We start from the raw sequence: 17752 nt of genomic DNA, 5'->3' as shown, positions 1-17752 counted from the left end.
TTTGTTAAATAGACTATTTCTTCCCTGTTGAATGGACTTTGACCTTTTTTGATAATTAGCTACTTGCAGATAGATGGCTTTGCTTCTGGGTTCTGAATTCTCTTCCATTGTTCTATGGGGCTGTCACTGAACCAGTACCAGGCTGTTTTGATTATGTGGCTGTGTAGTAAGTTTTGAGATCAGGAAATGTGAGGCCTCATACTCTCTTTTTCTCCTTCAATATTACTTTAGCTAGGTCCGACTCAATAGTAAATAACAACAACAAAAATTCAGGATCTTTTCCTTTCCAAATAAAGTTGGAGATTATTTTCTCCAATTCATTTAAGAATGTTGTTGGGATTTGGGTTGATATTGCATTATATCTCTAAATCACTTTTGGTAGTATTGACATGTTCATGATGTTAAGTCTTCCAATCCCTGAGCATGGAATATTTTTCCATCTATGTAGATGTCTTTTAGTTTCTTACAGTAGCGTTTTATAGTTTTCCTTGCATAAGTCTTTTATGTCCCTGGTTAGGTTTATTCCCAGGTATTTTATCCATTTGAAGGCTATTGTAAATGGTATTGACTTCTTCATTTCCTTTTCAGAGTCCTAGTTAGTGCAGAGAAACTTAACTGATTTTTGTATGCTGATCTTATACTCTGTTACTTTGTTGAATTCAGTAACTTTGTGTCTATTAGTTCCAATAACTTTTTTGAGGAGTGTCTAGGATTTTCTATGTATAGGATCATATCATTGCAAATAAGGACAGTTTTACTTCTTCCTTTCTAATTTGGATACTCTTTATTTCCTTTTCTTTATCTTCTTGCTCTAAGAGCTAGGACTTCCAGTACAATATAGAATAAGAGTGGTGATAAAGGGCATCCTTATATTGTTCCTATTTTCAAAGGGGATGCTCTCAGTCTTTCTCTGTTGAGGGTAATGTTGGCTATGGGTTTTGCATATATTCCCTTGATTATGTTGAGGATTTTCTCTTCTTATTTTGCTGAGAGTTTTTATCAGGAAATGGAGTTGGTTTTATCAAATGTTTTTTTCTGCATTGACTGAGATAATCATGTGATTTTTTTCCTTTGTTTATGTTGTTAATTGCCTTGATTTTCTAATATTGAACTATCCTTGCATCCCTAGTATGAATCCCACTTGATCATGATATACTATTTTTTGATATGCTGTTGAATTCTATTGGCTAGAATTTTGTTGAGAATTTTTGTGTCTATATTCATGAGTGATATTGGTCTGTCATGTTCTTTTTTAATGATGTCTTTGCCTAGCTTTGAAATCAGGATTATACTGGCTTCATAGAATCAATTAGGAGTATTCCTTCCTTCTCTAAATTCTAGAATAGTTTGATTTAAATTAGTGTCAACTCATCTATAAATGTTTAGTAGAATTCTACAGAGAAACCATCTGGGCTAGGGCCCTTTTTGGTTGGGAGATTTTCTTTTTTTTTAATGATTTCTTTTGTTATGGGTCTGCTGAAATTTTCTACTTCTATATTTGTTTTAGTTTAGGTAGATAGTGTGTTTTCAGAAATGTGTCCATTTTCTAGGTTTTTAAATTTTTTGCAGTACAATTTTTCATAATATTCTATTATGATCCTTTTTATGTCAATTGGTTTTATTGTAACATCATCCATCTCATTTCTTATTTTAGTTATTTGCATCTCAATGTTAGCTATAATTTTCCAAGTGTTCTTAATACCCAGGGAAAAAGAGGAGCACAGATAAAGTGTAAATGAATGTAAATCCTCTCTAAGGGAAAGCCACAGCCACCATAGAGGTGGTCTTCTGTCTCACCATTCATGATAGAATAACACAACACTCCTTGGTGGCAGAGGGAGAAACTCCTCTACTCAGGCGTAGGTTCTGCTTTATTCAGAGAAGCCCCACAACTTTCCAAGGCTCCTTAGAGGCCACATCTTCAGGGCTGCACATTCCAGAGGTGTAAGAGCAGGCATTGGGGTGATAGCCTCAGGAGTAATGGCCCATCATGCCTTGGGCTATGCCTAAAGTGCACCCAGAACACAAGAGAATCTACCTCCCATCACAGCTTCCCTCTGCCAGAAAATATACTCCCAACCATACCCCTGCATCCATTACTTTAGAAATCTCTTGCTCCAGCCAAAGTGGCTGCCTCCTGCCTTCAAATATTTCCTCCTCTCTTCTACAGACACACACTCACTCTCATTTCCAATGGCCTCTCAATTTCTGAAATTCCACCCCTCCTCTGACTTGACTCCAATGAAGACCTTTAGCCCCTACCATCTCATATTAATGTTGCTAATATCACAAGCTGCCTTGAATCATTATTTAGTGATCCTACACTATCCCTCAGCTGGACGTAAGCTGTCCAAAGACAAACACTATACATTATATGATTTGTATCAACTGTAGCAAAGAAAAGCCCAAAACACAAATGCAAAGCATAATAGATTTAATTTTTGTCTCATTGATTGTCTTTAGGTCTCCCCTAATTTCATTAGGCTTTGGAATCAAGATGTCTTTCTTATAGTAGACCTAATTCATAATAAGCCCCTTCTAAATAAACAAGATATTGTTGCTCATTCTACTTTACTGCATATAATGCTTTATTTAATAGACTTCTGAGTAACTCCAAACACTAAGCCATGGCTTATCAATGAAAAATCTTGACTCAGTGGATCATGGGCATACATGTTGTTTGCTTCATCATGTCAGTGTTTTCTAGAAAGAAAGATTTAAAATACTGCCTGCCAGAGATTTTTCTTTACACTGAAATGTCACAAATGAGTAAATCAAATGAACTCAGAACCGTCTGAGCACCCATTAGTTTGGGAATTGTGTCTTTATTATTTTGGGTGCATTGGATTTGTTAATTCCTGACTATTCCAAGGTTGTCCTTCCTATTTAGGCCAAGGGAGGGAGGGACAATTTCCTCTCCTGAAACTACAATGATGAAAGTATAGCATCAAAGATTCTAGTTGATTCTTCCTGGATGGTTTTCTTTTTAATAACTTCTTTATGCCTTGACTATGTAGAGGACCAAAGCCCAGGATATAGTTTCCAGCCCTGGAATTGGTGTAAATTAGTAGTCACAGGTCAGTGGACCAAGCTCAGAAGGTTTGCTTTGCTCCAGCCTCTCTGTAGCACTGCATAGGCTCTCCAGTAACCATGACAGCACCCCTTCCTGTTCATTGTATACTAAAAGATTTATGCATTGTTTATGCTATCCATTATTATTAAGGGACCGTTTTGGAAAATGGCAGCCTGCACAGAAAAAACAGGCAAAGGATATCCATGTCTTTTTTGCTTTAGAACTCAAGTCAACAAACTTTTTCTATAAAGGGCTAGATAGTAAATATTTCAGGCTTTTGCAAGCCACATGATCTCTGTCACTACTACTCACCTCTACTGCTGCACCATGAAAGCAGCCACAGACAATATGTAAATTAGTCAGATGTCTGTGTTCCAATAAACATATGGATGTTAAAATTTGAATTTCATGTATTTTCATGTGTCACAAAATGTTACTCTTCTTTTGCTGTTTTCTTTCTTTTCTCTCGATTATTTAAAATTATAAGAAGTTCACAGTTGTACAAAAACAGATGGTGGACTAGATTCGGCCCATTGGCCATAATTTGGTAACTCCTGCTTTAGAAGATTAGATAAGGGTTTCCTTAAAGGTTTTCATTGCTGTTGAGCATATGTACTTTCCATGTTTACCTTAGAATCATCTCATATATGCCTGAGCAGATCATCACTTCCTGTAGGCAGGTCTTCACCGGGTTTGCTTGTCTCAACCATTGGCAGAGAAAGCACACTGTATGGTCTTTCAGAGGAGATGTATTAACAAGATCTGTGATGGTGATTATTTTCTTCTAGGGATAGGGTGGTCAGCTACACACTTGGCCGCAGACTTCCAACAGATCATGTGAGTGGACAGCTGCAATTCCGATTTGAGATCACGTCCTCCATTCACCCAGGTATTTTCAGCATGAACTTCATGTCTTGTCCTATGCTGGCAGCGTAGTATGGTCCTTTCTCTAAAATACAATAACCATGATTCTTTCCAGAAATATCCTAGGTTTTGTGGTTCCCTATCTTCTCCATTTGAGGCACAGAAGCCAGTGATCTGTTCTGGAAGCCAGGTTGCTGTCCCCTTGGTTGAGAGGCTCCTCTTCATTGTGATGACCCAAAGGCAGAGGGCTAGACAGTAGAGTGGGGGTTGACAATGAGGCCACTATGGGTATGGACCCCTAATTTATCATTTTATTCCCAGCACCCATCATAGTACCTGGCACAAAGGAGGTGTTTAGTAGATGTGTAATCATTACATACATGAATGAATGAGAAACCCATCTTCTTATCTAGTAATAATGTATAGACTAACCAGTACATGGAGCATGTCATATTGTTGAAGAACTATAATTGTGTGATGGATTCTTCCAATATCAGAGGGAAAATGAAAAAGTATAATTTGGACAGAAAATTTCACAATCATCCACTGTTCAGTTTTTCAGCCAAAATATATTTCCAAATAAGAGTGATGAGATTAGTCACAGGGGACATCAAGCTCAATTGGCATAACATACTACACTAAACATTATTCCACCTCCTACTTTGGCGAGTAGCGACTGGGATCTTCAAAGCTTGCAAGCAACCATCTAGATGCAACGATGGGTCTCTCCTCGTCCAGAGCAAAGAAGAAAGAAGAAAACCAAAATGGAAACAATTAGTCCTAATGACTGTTACCATGTGATCTACAACCTATACGACTATGAGACCAGAAGAACTTGATGGTGCCCAACTACCACTGTCAACCACTCAGTGGGGGATCCATGTAGGAGATCCTGGATAGAGAGGGAGAACAATGTGGAACAAAACTCAAAATCATTTGGAAGAAAAAAGGAGGGGGACCAGGTTTGCTGATCTGATAGAGCCTGGTGGAACCACTGAGACTATGGCCTCTAGCTGCCCTTCAGGTCTGGAATTGAACCCACACCTGTGGCTTCCAGCCAAACAAAAGACAGACATATGAGTTGAAGATTTACCTGAGGTAGTTACACTCCTTGAAGAAAACAATCATGGAAGAAGGAAGGGCTGTTCATGCACAGGGAGACAGCTCAGGGGGCAGGAGTTTATGGAGGGATGGACACAGGAAAGAGGTAACTATCAGGAGGAAGTTGTATTGTGGTAAATTGCAGTCAATGTCATGAGACAAATTGTATGTGAACTGCTGTATGGAAAGTGAATTTGCTCTGTAAATTTTCACACAAATCACAATTTAAAAAAAAAAAAAAGTGATGAGATGCCTCATGATTTCACTTTGGCTCCTCTTCCTCAACCTCCATACTAAGTGTAGATCATCCTGAGATTGTTAGGTCCTCCTGGGCACTATTTATGAGTTACTGTTAAAGCTAATGAAGCTTTTGTAAAATCAAAACCTGGAGTGCATCACTACCCACCCACTAAACCTAGCTGCACTTTTCTATGCCCAGTATACAACTCAGATTGTAAGAAAACAGCCTGAGAGTTTTATACTTTCAAATTCAGCCTTTCCTACATTCTCAGAATAAAACCAACTCTGCACTGTAGCAGAAAGGTCCCCAGAAAGATTGTTTTTGTTCCATTAGTAAATTGCACCACTGCATTTGAGATAAGGAAGTACACATCTGGCAGGGATCCAACAGAGCAATTGGAAGACGACAGAGTTAAAAAGTGATGGACTATTTCTTGGTGTGTAGATCTTGTTTATTTTTCCATTACAGTAATCTCCAAATGTTAAAAGACTCACAGCCTGTATTATTCAACAACAGGTTGCTCCCACCCATCATCCAGCACTTTTCTTCTCTCTAGTTGCCTAAGAACTTGGTTTACCCTACCCTGTGAGAGGCAGCCATGGGAAATACTCTGAGAAGGTATAATTAGCCTTGCCAGGGATCATCAAAGAATTATAAATACCTCATTGCCATCTCTGAAAGTCAATCTCTTTTGCAAATATTTGTCAAGCACCTACTATGTGCCAAGCCCTGGGGTAGCTGCTAGGTTTTGGACATTTTGACAAAAGGAATTGTTAATTCTGAGATATTTCTAGGACTGCAAATTATCCTTAATACAATAAGTAATTCCTATGGAATTTTTCAGCAAAACTCTAGCCCAATGACAAGTCCTCATCAACCCCTTTATGCAATACCTTACGGTAGAAATCCCTTGCCTATAATTTACATGGTGCTCTGGTAGCATAGTGGGTAAGGCACTTGACTGCTAATGGGTAGGTCAGCTGTTCAAACCCACCAGCTGCTCCATGGAAGGAAGACTGAGTGATCTACTTCCATAAAGATTTACAGCCTCAGAAACCCAATGGGGGTCGCTATGAGTCAGAAATGATGACTTACATGTTCAGTAGCCTATACTAAAATCACAGTGCTCTTTTCTGGAAGGAATGACATGTTTTGTCTGTTTGTTTTCTTGCCAGCAGATGATGAGGAGATTTCCCTGAGTACTGAGCCTGAGTCAGCTGAAATGCAGGACAACCCCATGAACAACCTGGTGGAAAGCAGTCGTCTAGAGCCTATGTATGATGTTGGAGGGCCTTCAGAGAGCACTCAGCCAGAGCCACTGAGCAGTTCAGGGAACGAAAGGCTGGAGCTGGCTAAGCCTCTGGAAGAAGAAACAGGCACCGCGGCAGAAGACAATGGCATGATATTTGAGGGACCTGAAGGGGATGGGGAGCTTCTGGCCCCAGGGCAAGAGGACCCCCAGTCCACCATTAGTGCGGAAGAACTGGCAGAGGGGTTGGACCTGGATGAAGAGGTACCATCCCCACTGCTGCTGCAGGCTGGTGGAGCCCCAGCCAGCACTGAGGAACCCATGGCAGAGGAGGCCCCAACAGAGAACCTGGAGGGGAAGGAGCAGGAGGAAGAAAAGGAGCAGGAGCAGGAGGAGGGGGAGGAGATGTCTACCCTGGACCACGGAGAAGGCATGATGCAGATAAGGGCCTCAGTGAAGAGAAAAAGCAGACCCTGCTCCTTGCCAGTGTCCGAGCTGGAGACCGTCATCGCCTCGGCTTGCGGAGACCCTGAGACTCCGCGGACTCACTACATTCGCATTCACACCCTGCTGCACAGTATGCCCTCTGCGCAGAGCGGCCATACCGGAGAGGAGGAGGACGGGGCCGAGGAGGAGTCCACTCTCAGGGACTCCTCAGAGAAGGACGGGCTCAGTGAGGTGGACACGGTCGCTGCGGACCTGCCTCCACTGGAAGAGGATAGGGAAGTACCCGAGGGGGCGACTCCAGCCCTGGCGTCACACAGCCACTCCGGGGACCTGTTCCCCAACATGGCCAACGGCCAGGTGCTGGACGGCGAGCTGAACCCGAGCACTGGGAGTGAAAGCGACTCCAGTCCGCGGCAGGGGGGAGACCACAGTTGCGAGGGCTGCGACGCGTCCTGCTGCAGCCCCTCATGCTACAGCTCCTCGTGCTACAGCACTTCCTGCTACAGCAGTTCCTGCTACAGCGCCTCCTGCTACAGCCCCTCCTGCTACAACAGCGGCAACAGATTCGCCAGCCACACCCGCTTCTCCTCCGTGGACAGCGCCAAGATCTCCGAGAGTACGGTCTTCTCCTCTCAGGATGATGAGGAGGAAGAGAATAGCGCGTTCGAGTCCGTGCCGGACTCGGTGCAGAGCCCTGAGCTGGACCCGGAGGCCACCAATGGCCCCGAGCAGTGGTCAGACGAGCTGGCCGGCCCTGGCGTGAGCGCGGCGAGAACCGCCGACGGGCTGGATTCCCCGGTGGCAGGGCCAAGCAATCGGAGAGAAGGTTAGACCTCAAAGCTGATCAGTGAGCACAGAGCCACCAGGGGGACACAGGTCTCACCATCGTGATTAAAGCACTACGAAGGGGTGAGATCAATCTGAATCAGGGTTACTGGGCCAGTGTGTGCCTGTCTTGTACGTACACGTGTGCATGTGTATATGTGTATATATGTATAGTTGAATATAGATAGCTGACACCCCTTCAGTTTCCATATATACCCCAATTATTACAACCAGTTGAATGTGCGTGTGCACTTGTATGTGTGCTTTTCTGATTGTTTTAACTAGTCACCAGAACTGGTTAGTGTACATATTACCCTTTTAGTCTTGACAGAATTCAGAGTGCCCAACCTAGCATCCATTGATGAAGGGAAAGAAAAGTCTATCATCAACATTAGATGGATAATGTTTAAACAGAACTGCTGACTCCCCACAACACTTTGGAGATGAGCAATAAATGTTAGCATCAGTTGAAGAATGCTGATATTACATCTGTTTCAGGATTTAACTAGCCCATGTATATATGGAGACATATTGCCTTACATATATTTGTCATGGTTTCTGTCTGCTTTCCTTATTGGGTGTTTTTATTTGTTGTTTGTTTTTGTTTTGTTTTGTTTTCTGCTAATGGAAGGGAAGAATATCATGAGTGCATAAATCACTTTGCTTCAAATAAGATTCTATTCCAAAAGTGCCAGCTTTAGTTTAAAATGTGTTCTGTAATTTAACCAAAGACTTTGTTTCTTAGTCATGCCTGTGGAATCATATAATAAATTGATTTGTATTTCTTTAACCAGGGTTGGGAACCATTTTCCAGTCAAGTGACAGTGGCAGAGGGGGATAAAAGTAAATTGAAAAGCCGCATAATTTCAAGAAATAATTCAGATGTTTTCAAAGAGAAAATACAGTCTCTGTTCTTTTGCTGTTCTACTGTGTAATTTTGCATCCAAACAAAACGTGATGGTGTTGTTTTAGATTGTAAGCTCATCAAGGGCCAGAAGTGTGTCTTTTTTTCTTTTTTTTTTAATGTTTGAATTCCCAGAGCTAAGCAAATGCCTGGTACCTACAAACTTTTTAAACAAGAACTAAAGTGGATGTAAAAAAAAAAATTTAAATATTTCACTATGATCAATGCAACATTTTAGAGAAATGAGTGAGGGAGGGTGACACATATGGGGAGGAGAAGCACAAGAAGTTGGTCAAGAAGGAGAAACACAGGAGGAAAGATTAAAACAGTGGTGATGTATAATATAGATGGACACCCAGGAGGAGAGAGAATAGGGTGGAAAATTCCTTTATTTAAGGATGTTTGAAGTACCTTCCTTGTTTTAGGCCAGATGCTTTGTGCCAGGCATCGGTATTGGATATTGTATGGATGGTACTCAATAAAGCTAGAACTCCTGTGATACCCTGTCTTCGAGGGGTTCCCACTGGCTAGACAGCACAGACACAGACAAATAATTACAGTATCAGGAGATTTGATGATACATATGCAAAAGGGCATATATTGGACCTTACATGGATATTTTAGAGCAAAGAGTTAGAAAACTTTTTCTATAAAAGGTCAGATAGGCTTTGTGGCCAAGAGAGCAAATCAAGCAATGGTTCTCACCAAAAGGCTAATTGTTTTTTGTGGTTTATTTCTTTTTTTTTTTGGTTTTTTTACATTTTCTTCACTTGAGGGCACACACAGACAGACAGCACACCAATTGCTAGCTTGAAAACCCCTGTTTTAGAATGGGTGGTGTTTAGGCAGCCCTGGTGGTAGATTACACACACACGGTTAATCAAACATTTGCTCAGTCTACATTTATATTAAAATGTGTTTTACAAAACAAGACACAGTCTGTGCCCTTAAGGGGCTGACAGTACAGTAAGGGAGAGCATTCATGACAACAGAAAGAGCAGGAAAGAGTTTGAGGGCCATAGTGGAAGTATTTGCAGGGTATCCTTTCTAAGCAGATTTCTTAGTTCCTAAATTCTGCAGGCTGTAAATTCCGAAAAGGTTAAGATGTGCTTTTCTCTGGTAGTTACAATGGAAAATAAGAAGGTTCCTGGCAGATTGTTGAGCTCATTAAAGCCATACATCTGTTGGCACAGGACTTCACAATGAGTCTTACCTACCACAGTAGTGAGTTACTGAGCTCATGGGAACTGTGTTGTTGATTCATCCCTCACTCACCACTGGGCTTTCCTATAGTATATGTTCAAAGAAAGGGGGACTTTGACATAACTCCCTGATACATGCTAGTGTGGGTGCGTGCCCTTTTCCTCTGGAAGAATCACTGTGGTCCCCTTAATATGACTTCTTAGACTGTGAATTCTTTCACTATAGAAATTCCACTAGGTTAACCAAGATAGACTCATTGTACACATGCCCACATAGAAATGTGTCTGCAACAATTTAGGGAGTATGCATTCTTGACCTATTGTTTGCTTCTCTTTCCTCCATAAAACTTTCTCCTTTTTAACCTCAAAATAGTTTTTTTAAAAACCTTCTGCAGATCAAATGAAAAGAGCAGCATAATGATAATGTGATTATGAGCTTACTCCCATCCTTTCTAGCCACGATACTTTAGCCCAGTTACCTAACTTCTCTGTGCCTCAGTTCCCTTGTGTATAAAATGAGTACAATTGTATGACCTACCTCACAGGGTTATTGGAAAGATTAAATGAGGTGATAGGAGTAAAGCACTCTGCTTCTCACCTATTGAGTGCCCAAGCTCTGTTTGCTGTTGCACCTTTTTCTGGTAGGTTCTTCCAGGCAGATGAGCACTGAGGCTAACTTTGAAAGCTGTTCTATGTAAATCATCCAAAACAATCCTTTGGATTTACATTTTCTGCACTGTTATACAAGGAAAATAATCTCATTATTATTAGGCATAAAGCACTTTGTTTGCTTCAAGAAAGATTCTAGCTGACCTGTTTCTCTGCAATGTGGTGATATTATGTATAAACAGAACATAATTTAAAAGAACCTCCCTTATTTGCAGCCTAAGAAATAAGTTTCCTTCTCAAATATTCTAGCAGGCCTGACCACTTGCTTTGTGTCTGTGGCACTGGGTTGTTGTGTGGGACAGTGCCTTTGTGCAGAACATAATTGCTTGCTCTCCAGTGCACTCATCTATTCAGCCGGCTGAGATGTGTCAGTCACGTCATTGCATTTGCTTGGGTTTCACAAGCAGGTGGGGTCCACTCCATTAACCCCAGACAAGCGACAATATTATGTTTCTGCTAGCTTGGAGGAGTAATTTACCTGATTGGTTGAATTAATTACAATGAGGTAAGTTTGGTTTAAAAAAAAAAGAAAGAAAGAAAGAAAAAACTAAACTAAAATGCAGCAGCTGGTGACATAACAACTGTACTGTACCATGTTTTGTTTCGTTTTGTTAAATTTCTGACACTAAACACATATAAAAACAAACAGAAGTGTGTTCTCCTCTTAAGAGACTATCCACAGTGAGCTGGGTGCTGGCGTTATAGGCACCTTCCTTAATTTTCATTAAGTTCTCAAAGGGTCCTGAGGATTCGAGTAACACACAAGAGTTTACACAACAATTTACCATTCCATTTGCCAGTCAGAACTAGGAATTAAATAGCTAAATTAAACCCACCTAGCTTCCTTCCTTATTAATTTATTTTTAATCAGTTCTACCATTATGCAGTAAGAAGAAATCATCATCCTTTCCACATCTAGATATTTCAGAAAAATTCTGAATGTTAGGTCCTACAAAAATCTAAACCACTGGTTTTCACAGTTTCACTCATTTTTGATCCAAAGGATAATGGACATGGAAGAATGGGGAAGGGAGAAGGTCTGACTTTTATTAAGTGACCAATAGGGGCTATTACAAGGAAATCAGAATCATGTGAGGCTAGGAGGAAACCAGTCTGGATGGAGCCTGCCTCATGGTCTAAGTCCTCTAAGCACTCCAAAGAAGAAGAGCAGTTGTCTTTGATTATGCGATCCAAACAGCTGAGGCATTGCCATACATCCATGTGGCTCCCCTATCCACAGTGTTTCATACTAGGACCTGATGACATCAAGAAATAGGAACACCCTTTAAAACATTGTTCAGTTCATTATAAATCTTAACTGAGACTGCATAGGACCAATAACATTTCATTCTGTTATACATAAAGTAGCTATGAGTTGGAGTCAACTTGACGGCAGTTAACAATAACATCAATATAACAGTTTGAGGCATATGTTCTGTAAGTATAATATTCATTTCTAAAATGTCCTCATGTCTATCTTTCTTCCTTCTTCTATCCCAATTCTGTGTTTCCAAGTGTTCCTGTCTCAGTCTTCCTGGCTTTATCTCTTTTGTCCTTTGTCTCTTGTCCTTTTTTCTTTCCAGATCACCTTGGCTTGTCTGATTCCTCTTCAAAATAATCTGGAGCTTTCACTCTAACCCATAGCACGTTGGCTTCCCACCCCACCCCTTAGCTTCTACATCACAGGAATTTGACATTCTTGACATATTGGCTCTTTAACTTCATCTTGGAAAAGCACTTTCTGAGAGTGTCATTAAAAATTAAATAAAAATCTGGAACACAGCCTCTTGGCTGCCCTCTGGTGAAACCTATCCAAATCAGGAGCTGTAATTACGTACAGTCCAACTGAGCTATTACAGGACCTTGTAAATGTTGCACTTCACTCAAATTGGCCTGGGTGCTTTGCTGGGCTCTGTCAAGCTCTGCTGGTTTTCTCTCATGTAGCTTTCTGATGCTACCTTAGAAAATCCAGATACTTACAAAACCAGATTCTTACCCTACATATTGGTCTGAGTTGTACAAGTCACTGGTCATAAAGCATTTACATTTTTCTTTGGATTTTTTTTTTTTTTTTAATAATCCTCTCTCTCATGAATGATAATAATGTAGCAAACTAACACAAAAAATAGATTGCCCACTCTTTGGGGGTTGTTTCTTGTAGTAGTTTGTTTTACAGTCATGCTTTTTTGATGACGTTGCCAGAGCAGTGAATGAATCTAAATATCTTGACTATCTTGTCCGTAGGTGAATATCCTATACTCCATAATTCCCAGCCAGTAAACCAGCTTCCTTCCTTGAGGCCTGAACATCATCACTACCCAACAATCGATGAGCCTCTTCCACCAAGTAAGCTTTAGTTTTTAAAGTCTATGCCTTAACTCTTCCTATCAAGTCTAAACAGGTCAGTATGAATTTGTATATAAACACCCAAACTCTTCCTCAACTCCATGCCTTACACTGTTACCAAAAAACGATATGACACCTACTATAAAAACTAACTTTTGGCTAATGGTTTCAGTGTGTAATGTTGAAGAGATAGCCCAGTGTCTACAGTACCTCTCAACTTCAGAAATGGAAAGCATTTCTTTGCAAGACTTGACTAGCCCTCGCAAACTGTTTATGACCCTTAAGTCCCAAATTTTACTATTTTATATTTGAAAGTTCACAGTTCAAAATAGAATAATTCTATTGTTCTCCATTAGATCTATTATGTCTCAACCATCTCCATATAATAAAACAACTTCAACCCATCAGGACACATGAATTTACATTTTTTCTTACTATAGCTTGAATCCATAGACAACATCCTGAAATTTCTTCTGTAGTTCTTAGAGGTTGCCAGAAAAAATATCATCTTTAGAAGTAGAAGTCAGTATCATTTTCTCCCTGTAACTATAGTGTATAATAAATATTTAGATAAATAGTCATCCAAACTTGGAAAATAATTTAATCTCTCAGGGACTCAGGTTTCTCATTTGTAAATAAAGTTTTAATTCTGCTCTTCTTCTAAATGCTAGGTTTGGACTAAGTAATCTGTAAATTTTCTCCCAGCTTCAATGTTCTAATTCTCCATGATAATAAATTTGTTAGGAGGAACTGATGCCCCAGATATTATACCTTCACTCAGCATCACGTACATTTATGAAATCTAGAATATCCTTGCTTTGGTTTACACTTACTTTTCAAGCACAGGTAATCTTTAAACTTTAATAGGTTTTACAACTGCAATCATTCAAGGATGCAAGGAACAACTACGTTCTTTTTCCTATGCTTACATTAAGCAGTCATAGTTTTCAAAAGGAGGAATGCTTATTTCTTAATTCACCTGGTCTCAGTAATATGACATATTTTGAATGAACACCACTCTTTCCCCTATTCAGTTGTAATCTAATCAGTGAGAAAACAATGAACATCTTTAATATATGGACTAAGCCTAAGGAACACCATATTTGATTTTTGAGGGCCAACCCCCCAACTTTGGAAAAGTGTCATTTTCAGATGTCTGTTTAGGCAAACTCGTGACATTGCCATGTTGAGTCCATTAGGAAATGATGAGACCTGCAGTTTCATTTGGAATTTTTTCTTTCAGTTTATAAAATATATGAAAGTAAATTATTTACAATGCAACCCAGAACATGTGATCTTAATCTCAGATTGTGTTAAGCTGTCATTTTCTGAATATTTATAAATATTTATAAATTTATATGAATTACTACTATCCTTTCTAGATATTTAATATATCGATAAAAGAGACTTTGTATCTGGTCAATATCCTTTTCCATGAGTGATTTGGAAATACTGAAACTTGTGGAGGGAAATTATCATTATCATTGCTCCACTTTCCAGCTTTTTATCCCCTAGAAAATTTATGAGGTTCAAGCTTTGTTTTTGAAGGAATTCATTCTTTATTGTTGACACTTAGAGGGCAGGGACACATCTTACCCAGCTCTGTATCCTCACGACTTGGCATAGTCCCTAATTCATAGTAAGTGCTTAACGGAGTTTGTTCAACCGAATAGCATGATCCTCTTCAAAGATTAACATTCATTCTTTGTTAGTGACAATTGTGGTGGAAATAAGAAAAAGAATTTTCCAATTGATCAATTGATTTTGCTAATAGGAGTCTGGGAACCTTTGAAATGTCAAAATTTTCAGATCAAGATCAATTACTTAGGTGTCCCTGGTGGTACAGATGATTAACATGCTTGGCTGCCAGACAAAAGTTTGGAAGTTTGAGTACACTCAGAAGTGCCTTGTAAGAATGGTCTGACAGACAGTTTCCAAAAAAGTCAGCTGTTAAAAACCCCATGGAGCACAATTGTATTCAACACACATGGCGTCTCCATGAGTCAGAATAGAGTCAACAACTATTTTAGGTTTATTAAAATCATGCGTATATTACACACATGCTTCATCACTGAGCTAACATTTACAGCTGACAGTTGACAGAAGTTCATTGTAATCAAACCCCAAAATATATTGATATAATCTGCACGTTTCTCTTTCAAATTATCTTAAAAGTTAAATTTGGTGTTTTCCTATATGTTAGTTTTTACTAGGCATTATTTGGCAATTTCTCAGGTAAATGTCCAACATAAGCCGTAATATTCACAAATGGGGAGATCTACTCTATACACATAAAACCACAACTATGCCAAGTACATTGAATTTTTTAGTTAAAAAAAAATGAGAGTTGCTATGTCATTACCTGAATGATAATTTTTCAACAGAGTTTTTAATATCTGACCTACTCCTAATAGCTATGGCTTTTCTCACTTAAAATGCTGGATTGTTTCCTTCCTTTTGCAGTCATTTTTGCTTTTTCTTTTTTAGATGAATGCATTTTTTTTTCAACATAACTTTATCATAATGCTGTTATTTTCACCACATTTTCACATGTAAACTCTAAAAGCTTTGCCCATTTCTATATAACAGACTTGCTCTTCTATTTTAAGTGCAGAAACATACATTACTTCCAGCTCTCTGTTTTGAAGGCTTTTCCATCCACACTACCCAGCCCTTACATGTATCATGTAGTGTATCATCTGTGCTTTCACCTTATTTATTTACTTAGTGTAATTTGAGAAGTAAAGGAACTTATCTTTATCTTGGGCTCCCTCTACTGTTTGGGATGATTACTGCCAGGAAAGATATTTAAAAGTTTGATATTTGTTAATAGTTACTGTTTTGTTTTGATCAAGAGATATTTGGCAGCAATAGATGGGTGAGTCCTTTGGAATATATGCTGTGAATTCATAGCTTATCAAAAAGATGACTTGAATCCCTTAGTATCAAATCCTTCCATTCACCCTCTCAATAGAAATGGAAATCAATTACAGTTCCTAAGTATTAGATAAGACTCTGGTGACACAGTGCATAATGCATTTGGCTGCTAACCAGAAGGTCAGTGGTTCAAACCCACCAGCCACTCTGTGGAAGGAAGATGAGGCAATCTACTTCCAAGACTTACAGCCTTGGAAACCCAATGGGAGTCGCTAGTGGTTTAAGTGTTAGATAGAGGTCATCTAAAGTTGCACATAAGGAGCCTTGGTGGTGTAACAATTAACTCTTAACTGCTAACCAAAAGATCAGTGGTTCGAACCCACCCAGAAATTCCATGGGAGCTAGACCTGGTGATCTGCTCCTGTAAAGATTATAGCCTAGAAATCTATATGGGACAGTTCTGTTCTGTCACATGGGGTCACTATGCACCAAAATTGACTGGACAGCACCTAGCAACAGCAAAGTTGCACATACAGTATTTTAGAACCATATGTTAAAACCCTTTAAATATGAGTACTGTTATTCTCTCCACAGAACCTAGTCCCCACTATTAGATTAAGCAAAGAAAGGATTCTTCAGCATCACAAGTGTCAGCTCCCAGTAGAGGACTTTTCCAGTCTTCCAGCTGTCACTCAAGTAGCCAACAAGATTGACAGTTAAGAAATAAATAAATTAAACATTAGGCTTTCTCTTTTGAAATGATAATAATTCTAATATAGATCTTATTTAAGGAATCACAATTGTTAAAAATTGGCCAACAGAGAATCTGACTTCAGTAAGCATTTTACTAGAGCGACTGATTTCACACCAGTACCTCAGAAGTCATAGCAGGTGCTTTGGCTGCAGTCTGACGGCATAACTAACCAAAGGGCATTAACAGGGGCCATCTACTCAGCCGTGGTTCTGGCTGAAGTGAGGCCCCATCTTCCCTCCCCCAGGATCAGAGGGATTAGTAGGTAAGTTCTACCTACAGAAGACCTGGGATGGTATCTGTTGCACATGGGTCAATAGTTTGTCCTTGATTTCTTTTCTTTTCTTTTTTTTTGCCTATTTATTCAAAACTAGACTGGGAAGCTCGAATTGACAGCCATGGACGGGTCTTTTATGTGGACCATGTGAACCGCACCACCACCTGGCAGCGTCCCACAGCAGCAGCCACACCCGATGGAATGAGGCGATCAGGGTCCATCCAGCAGATGGAGCAACTCAACAGGCGGTTGGTGATCAGTATGCAGTGGGCTCCTATGAACCACAGTGAAAAGGGAATGAAAATAAAGAAATTTCTTCTTACAGTCTCCTGCTCAGATTATATGAGGAGACATGAAAAGAATTAAGTACATTTAAAAACCTGTTCATTATAGGTACTTGCAAGGCTAGATTTAAATGTGGTTGCCAGAAGACAAGCTAAGCCTGAATGCCATCTAAAGATGAGAAGTCCTCTGTCCTTCCTGATGGTCTAGGCTCAAAAATATTCTTAACCAAGGGCTCCTGAGTCCCCCAGGGTATTCACCTATGGTGATAGTGTTCCAAGAACCCTCCAGGAATTGTATGCAAAATTCGATATGGAAGACAGGTCCATAGTCATCACAAGATTCTTAAAGATTAGATTCCAGAGCTTGAACAGTTAAGAACATTCCAAAAATAGGTTCTATAAGAATACTAAAAGCTGCTTGGTGGAAAAGCTGTCACAAATTACTGCCTGCCCTACAAGAATAATTGCTATATGCTCAAAAATGATAATTTTTAAAATGTTTCATCTTAGAAAAAGAAATGCTGGAAAACATATTTTGATAATTGCTTTATCTAAAAACCAAACCCTCACTAAGGAATTTGTAAAGAAATTATTTGTCTTTAAAGGGCAAACTGAACCCTAAACAGCTTCTCACAGGCTATC

At 39.6% G+C, this 17752-nt stretch overlaps 1 protein-coding gene across 1 annotated transcript in view; it reads left to right on the top strand.

Moving 5' to 3' along the window:
* HECW1 (HECT, C2 and WW domain containing E3 ubiquitin protein ligase 1) overlaps nt 1–17752 on the top strand; it is a 438073-nt gene that overhangs the window by 253923 nt on the left and 166398 nt on the right. The window contains exons 7-10 of the mRNA XM_007941232.2: nt 3862–3962; nt 6458–7801; nt 12820–12921; nt 16924–17074. Coding sequence (XP_007939423.2) covers nt 3862–3962; nt 6458–7801; nt 12820–12921; nt 16924–17074 — 1698 coding nt within the window. The remainder of the gene's footprint in view (nt 1–3861; nt 3963–6457; nt 7802–12819; nt 12922–16923; nt 17075–17752) is intronic.

Source organism: Orycteropus afer, unplaced genomic scaffold (genome assembly GCF_000298275.1).
Source record: "Orycteropus afer afer isolate SDZICR_OR568_19922 unplaced genomic scaffold, OryAfe1.0 scaffold00077, whole genome shotgun sequence".
In the NCBI taxonomy this organism is placed as follows: domain Eukaryota; kingdom Metazoa; phylum Chordata; class Mammalia; order Tubulidentata; family Orycteropodidae; genus Orycteropus; species Orycteropus afer.
Note: the sequence above shows the minus strand (reverse complement) of the source record. Positions and strands in the feature narration are given on the sequence as shown.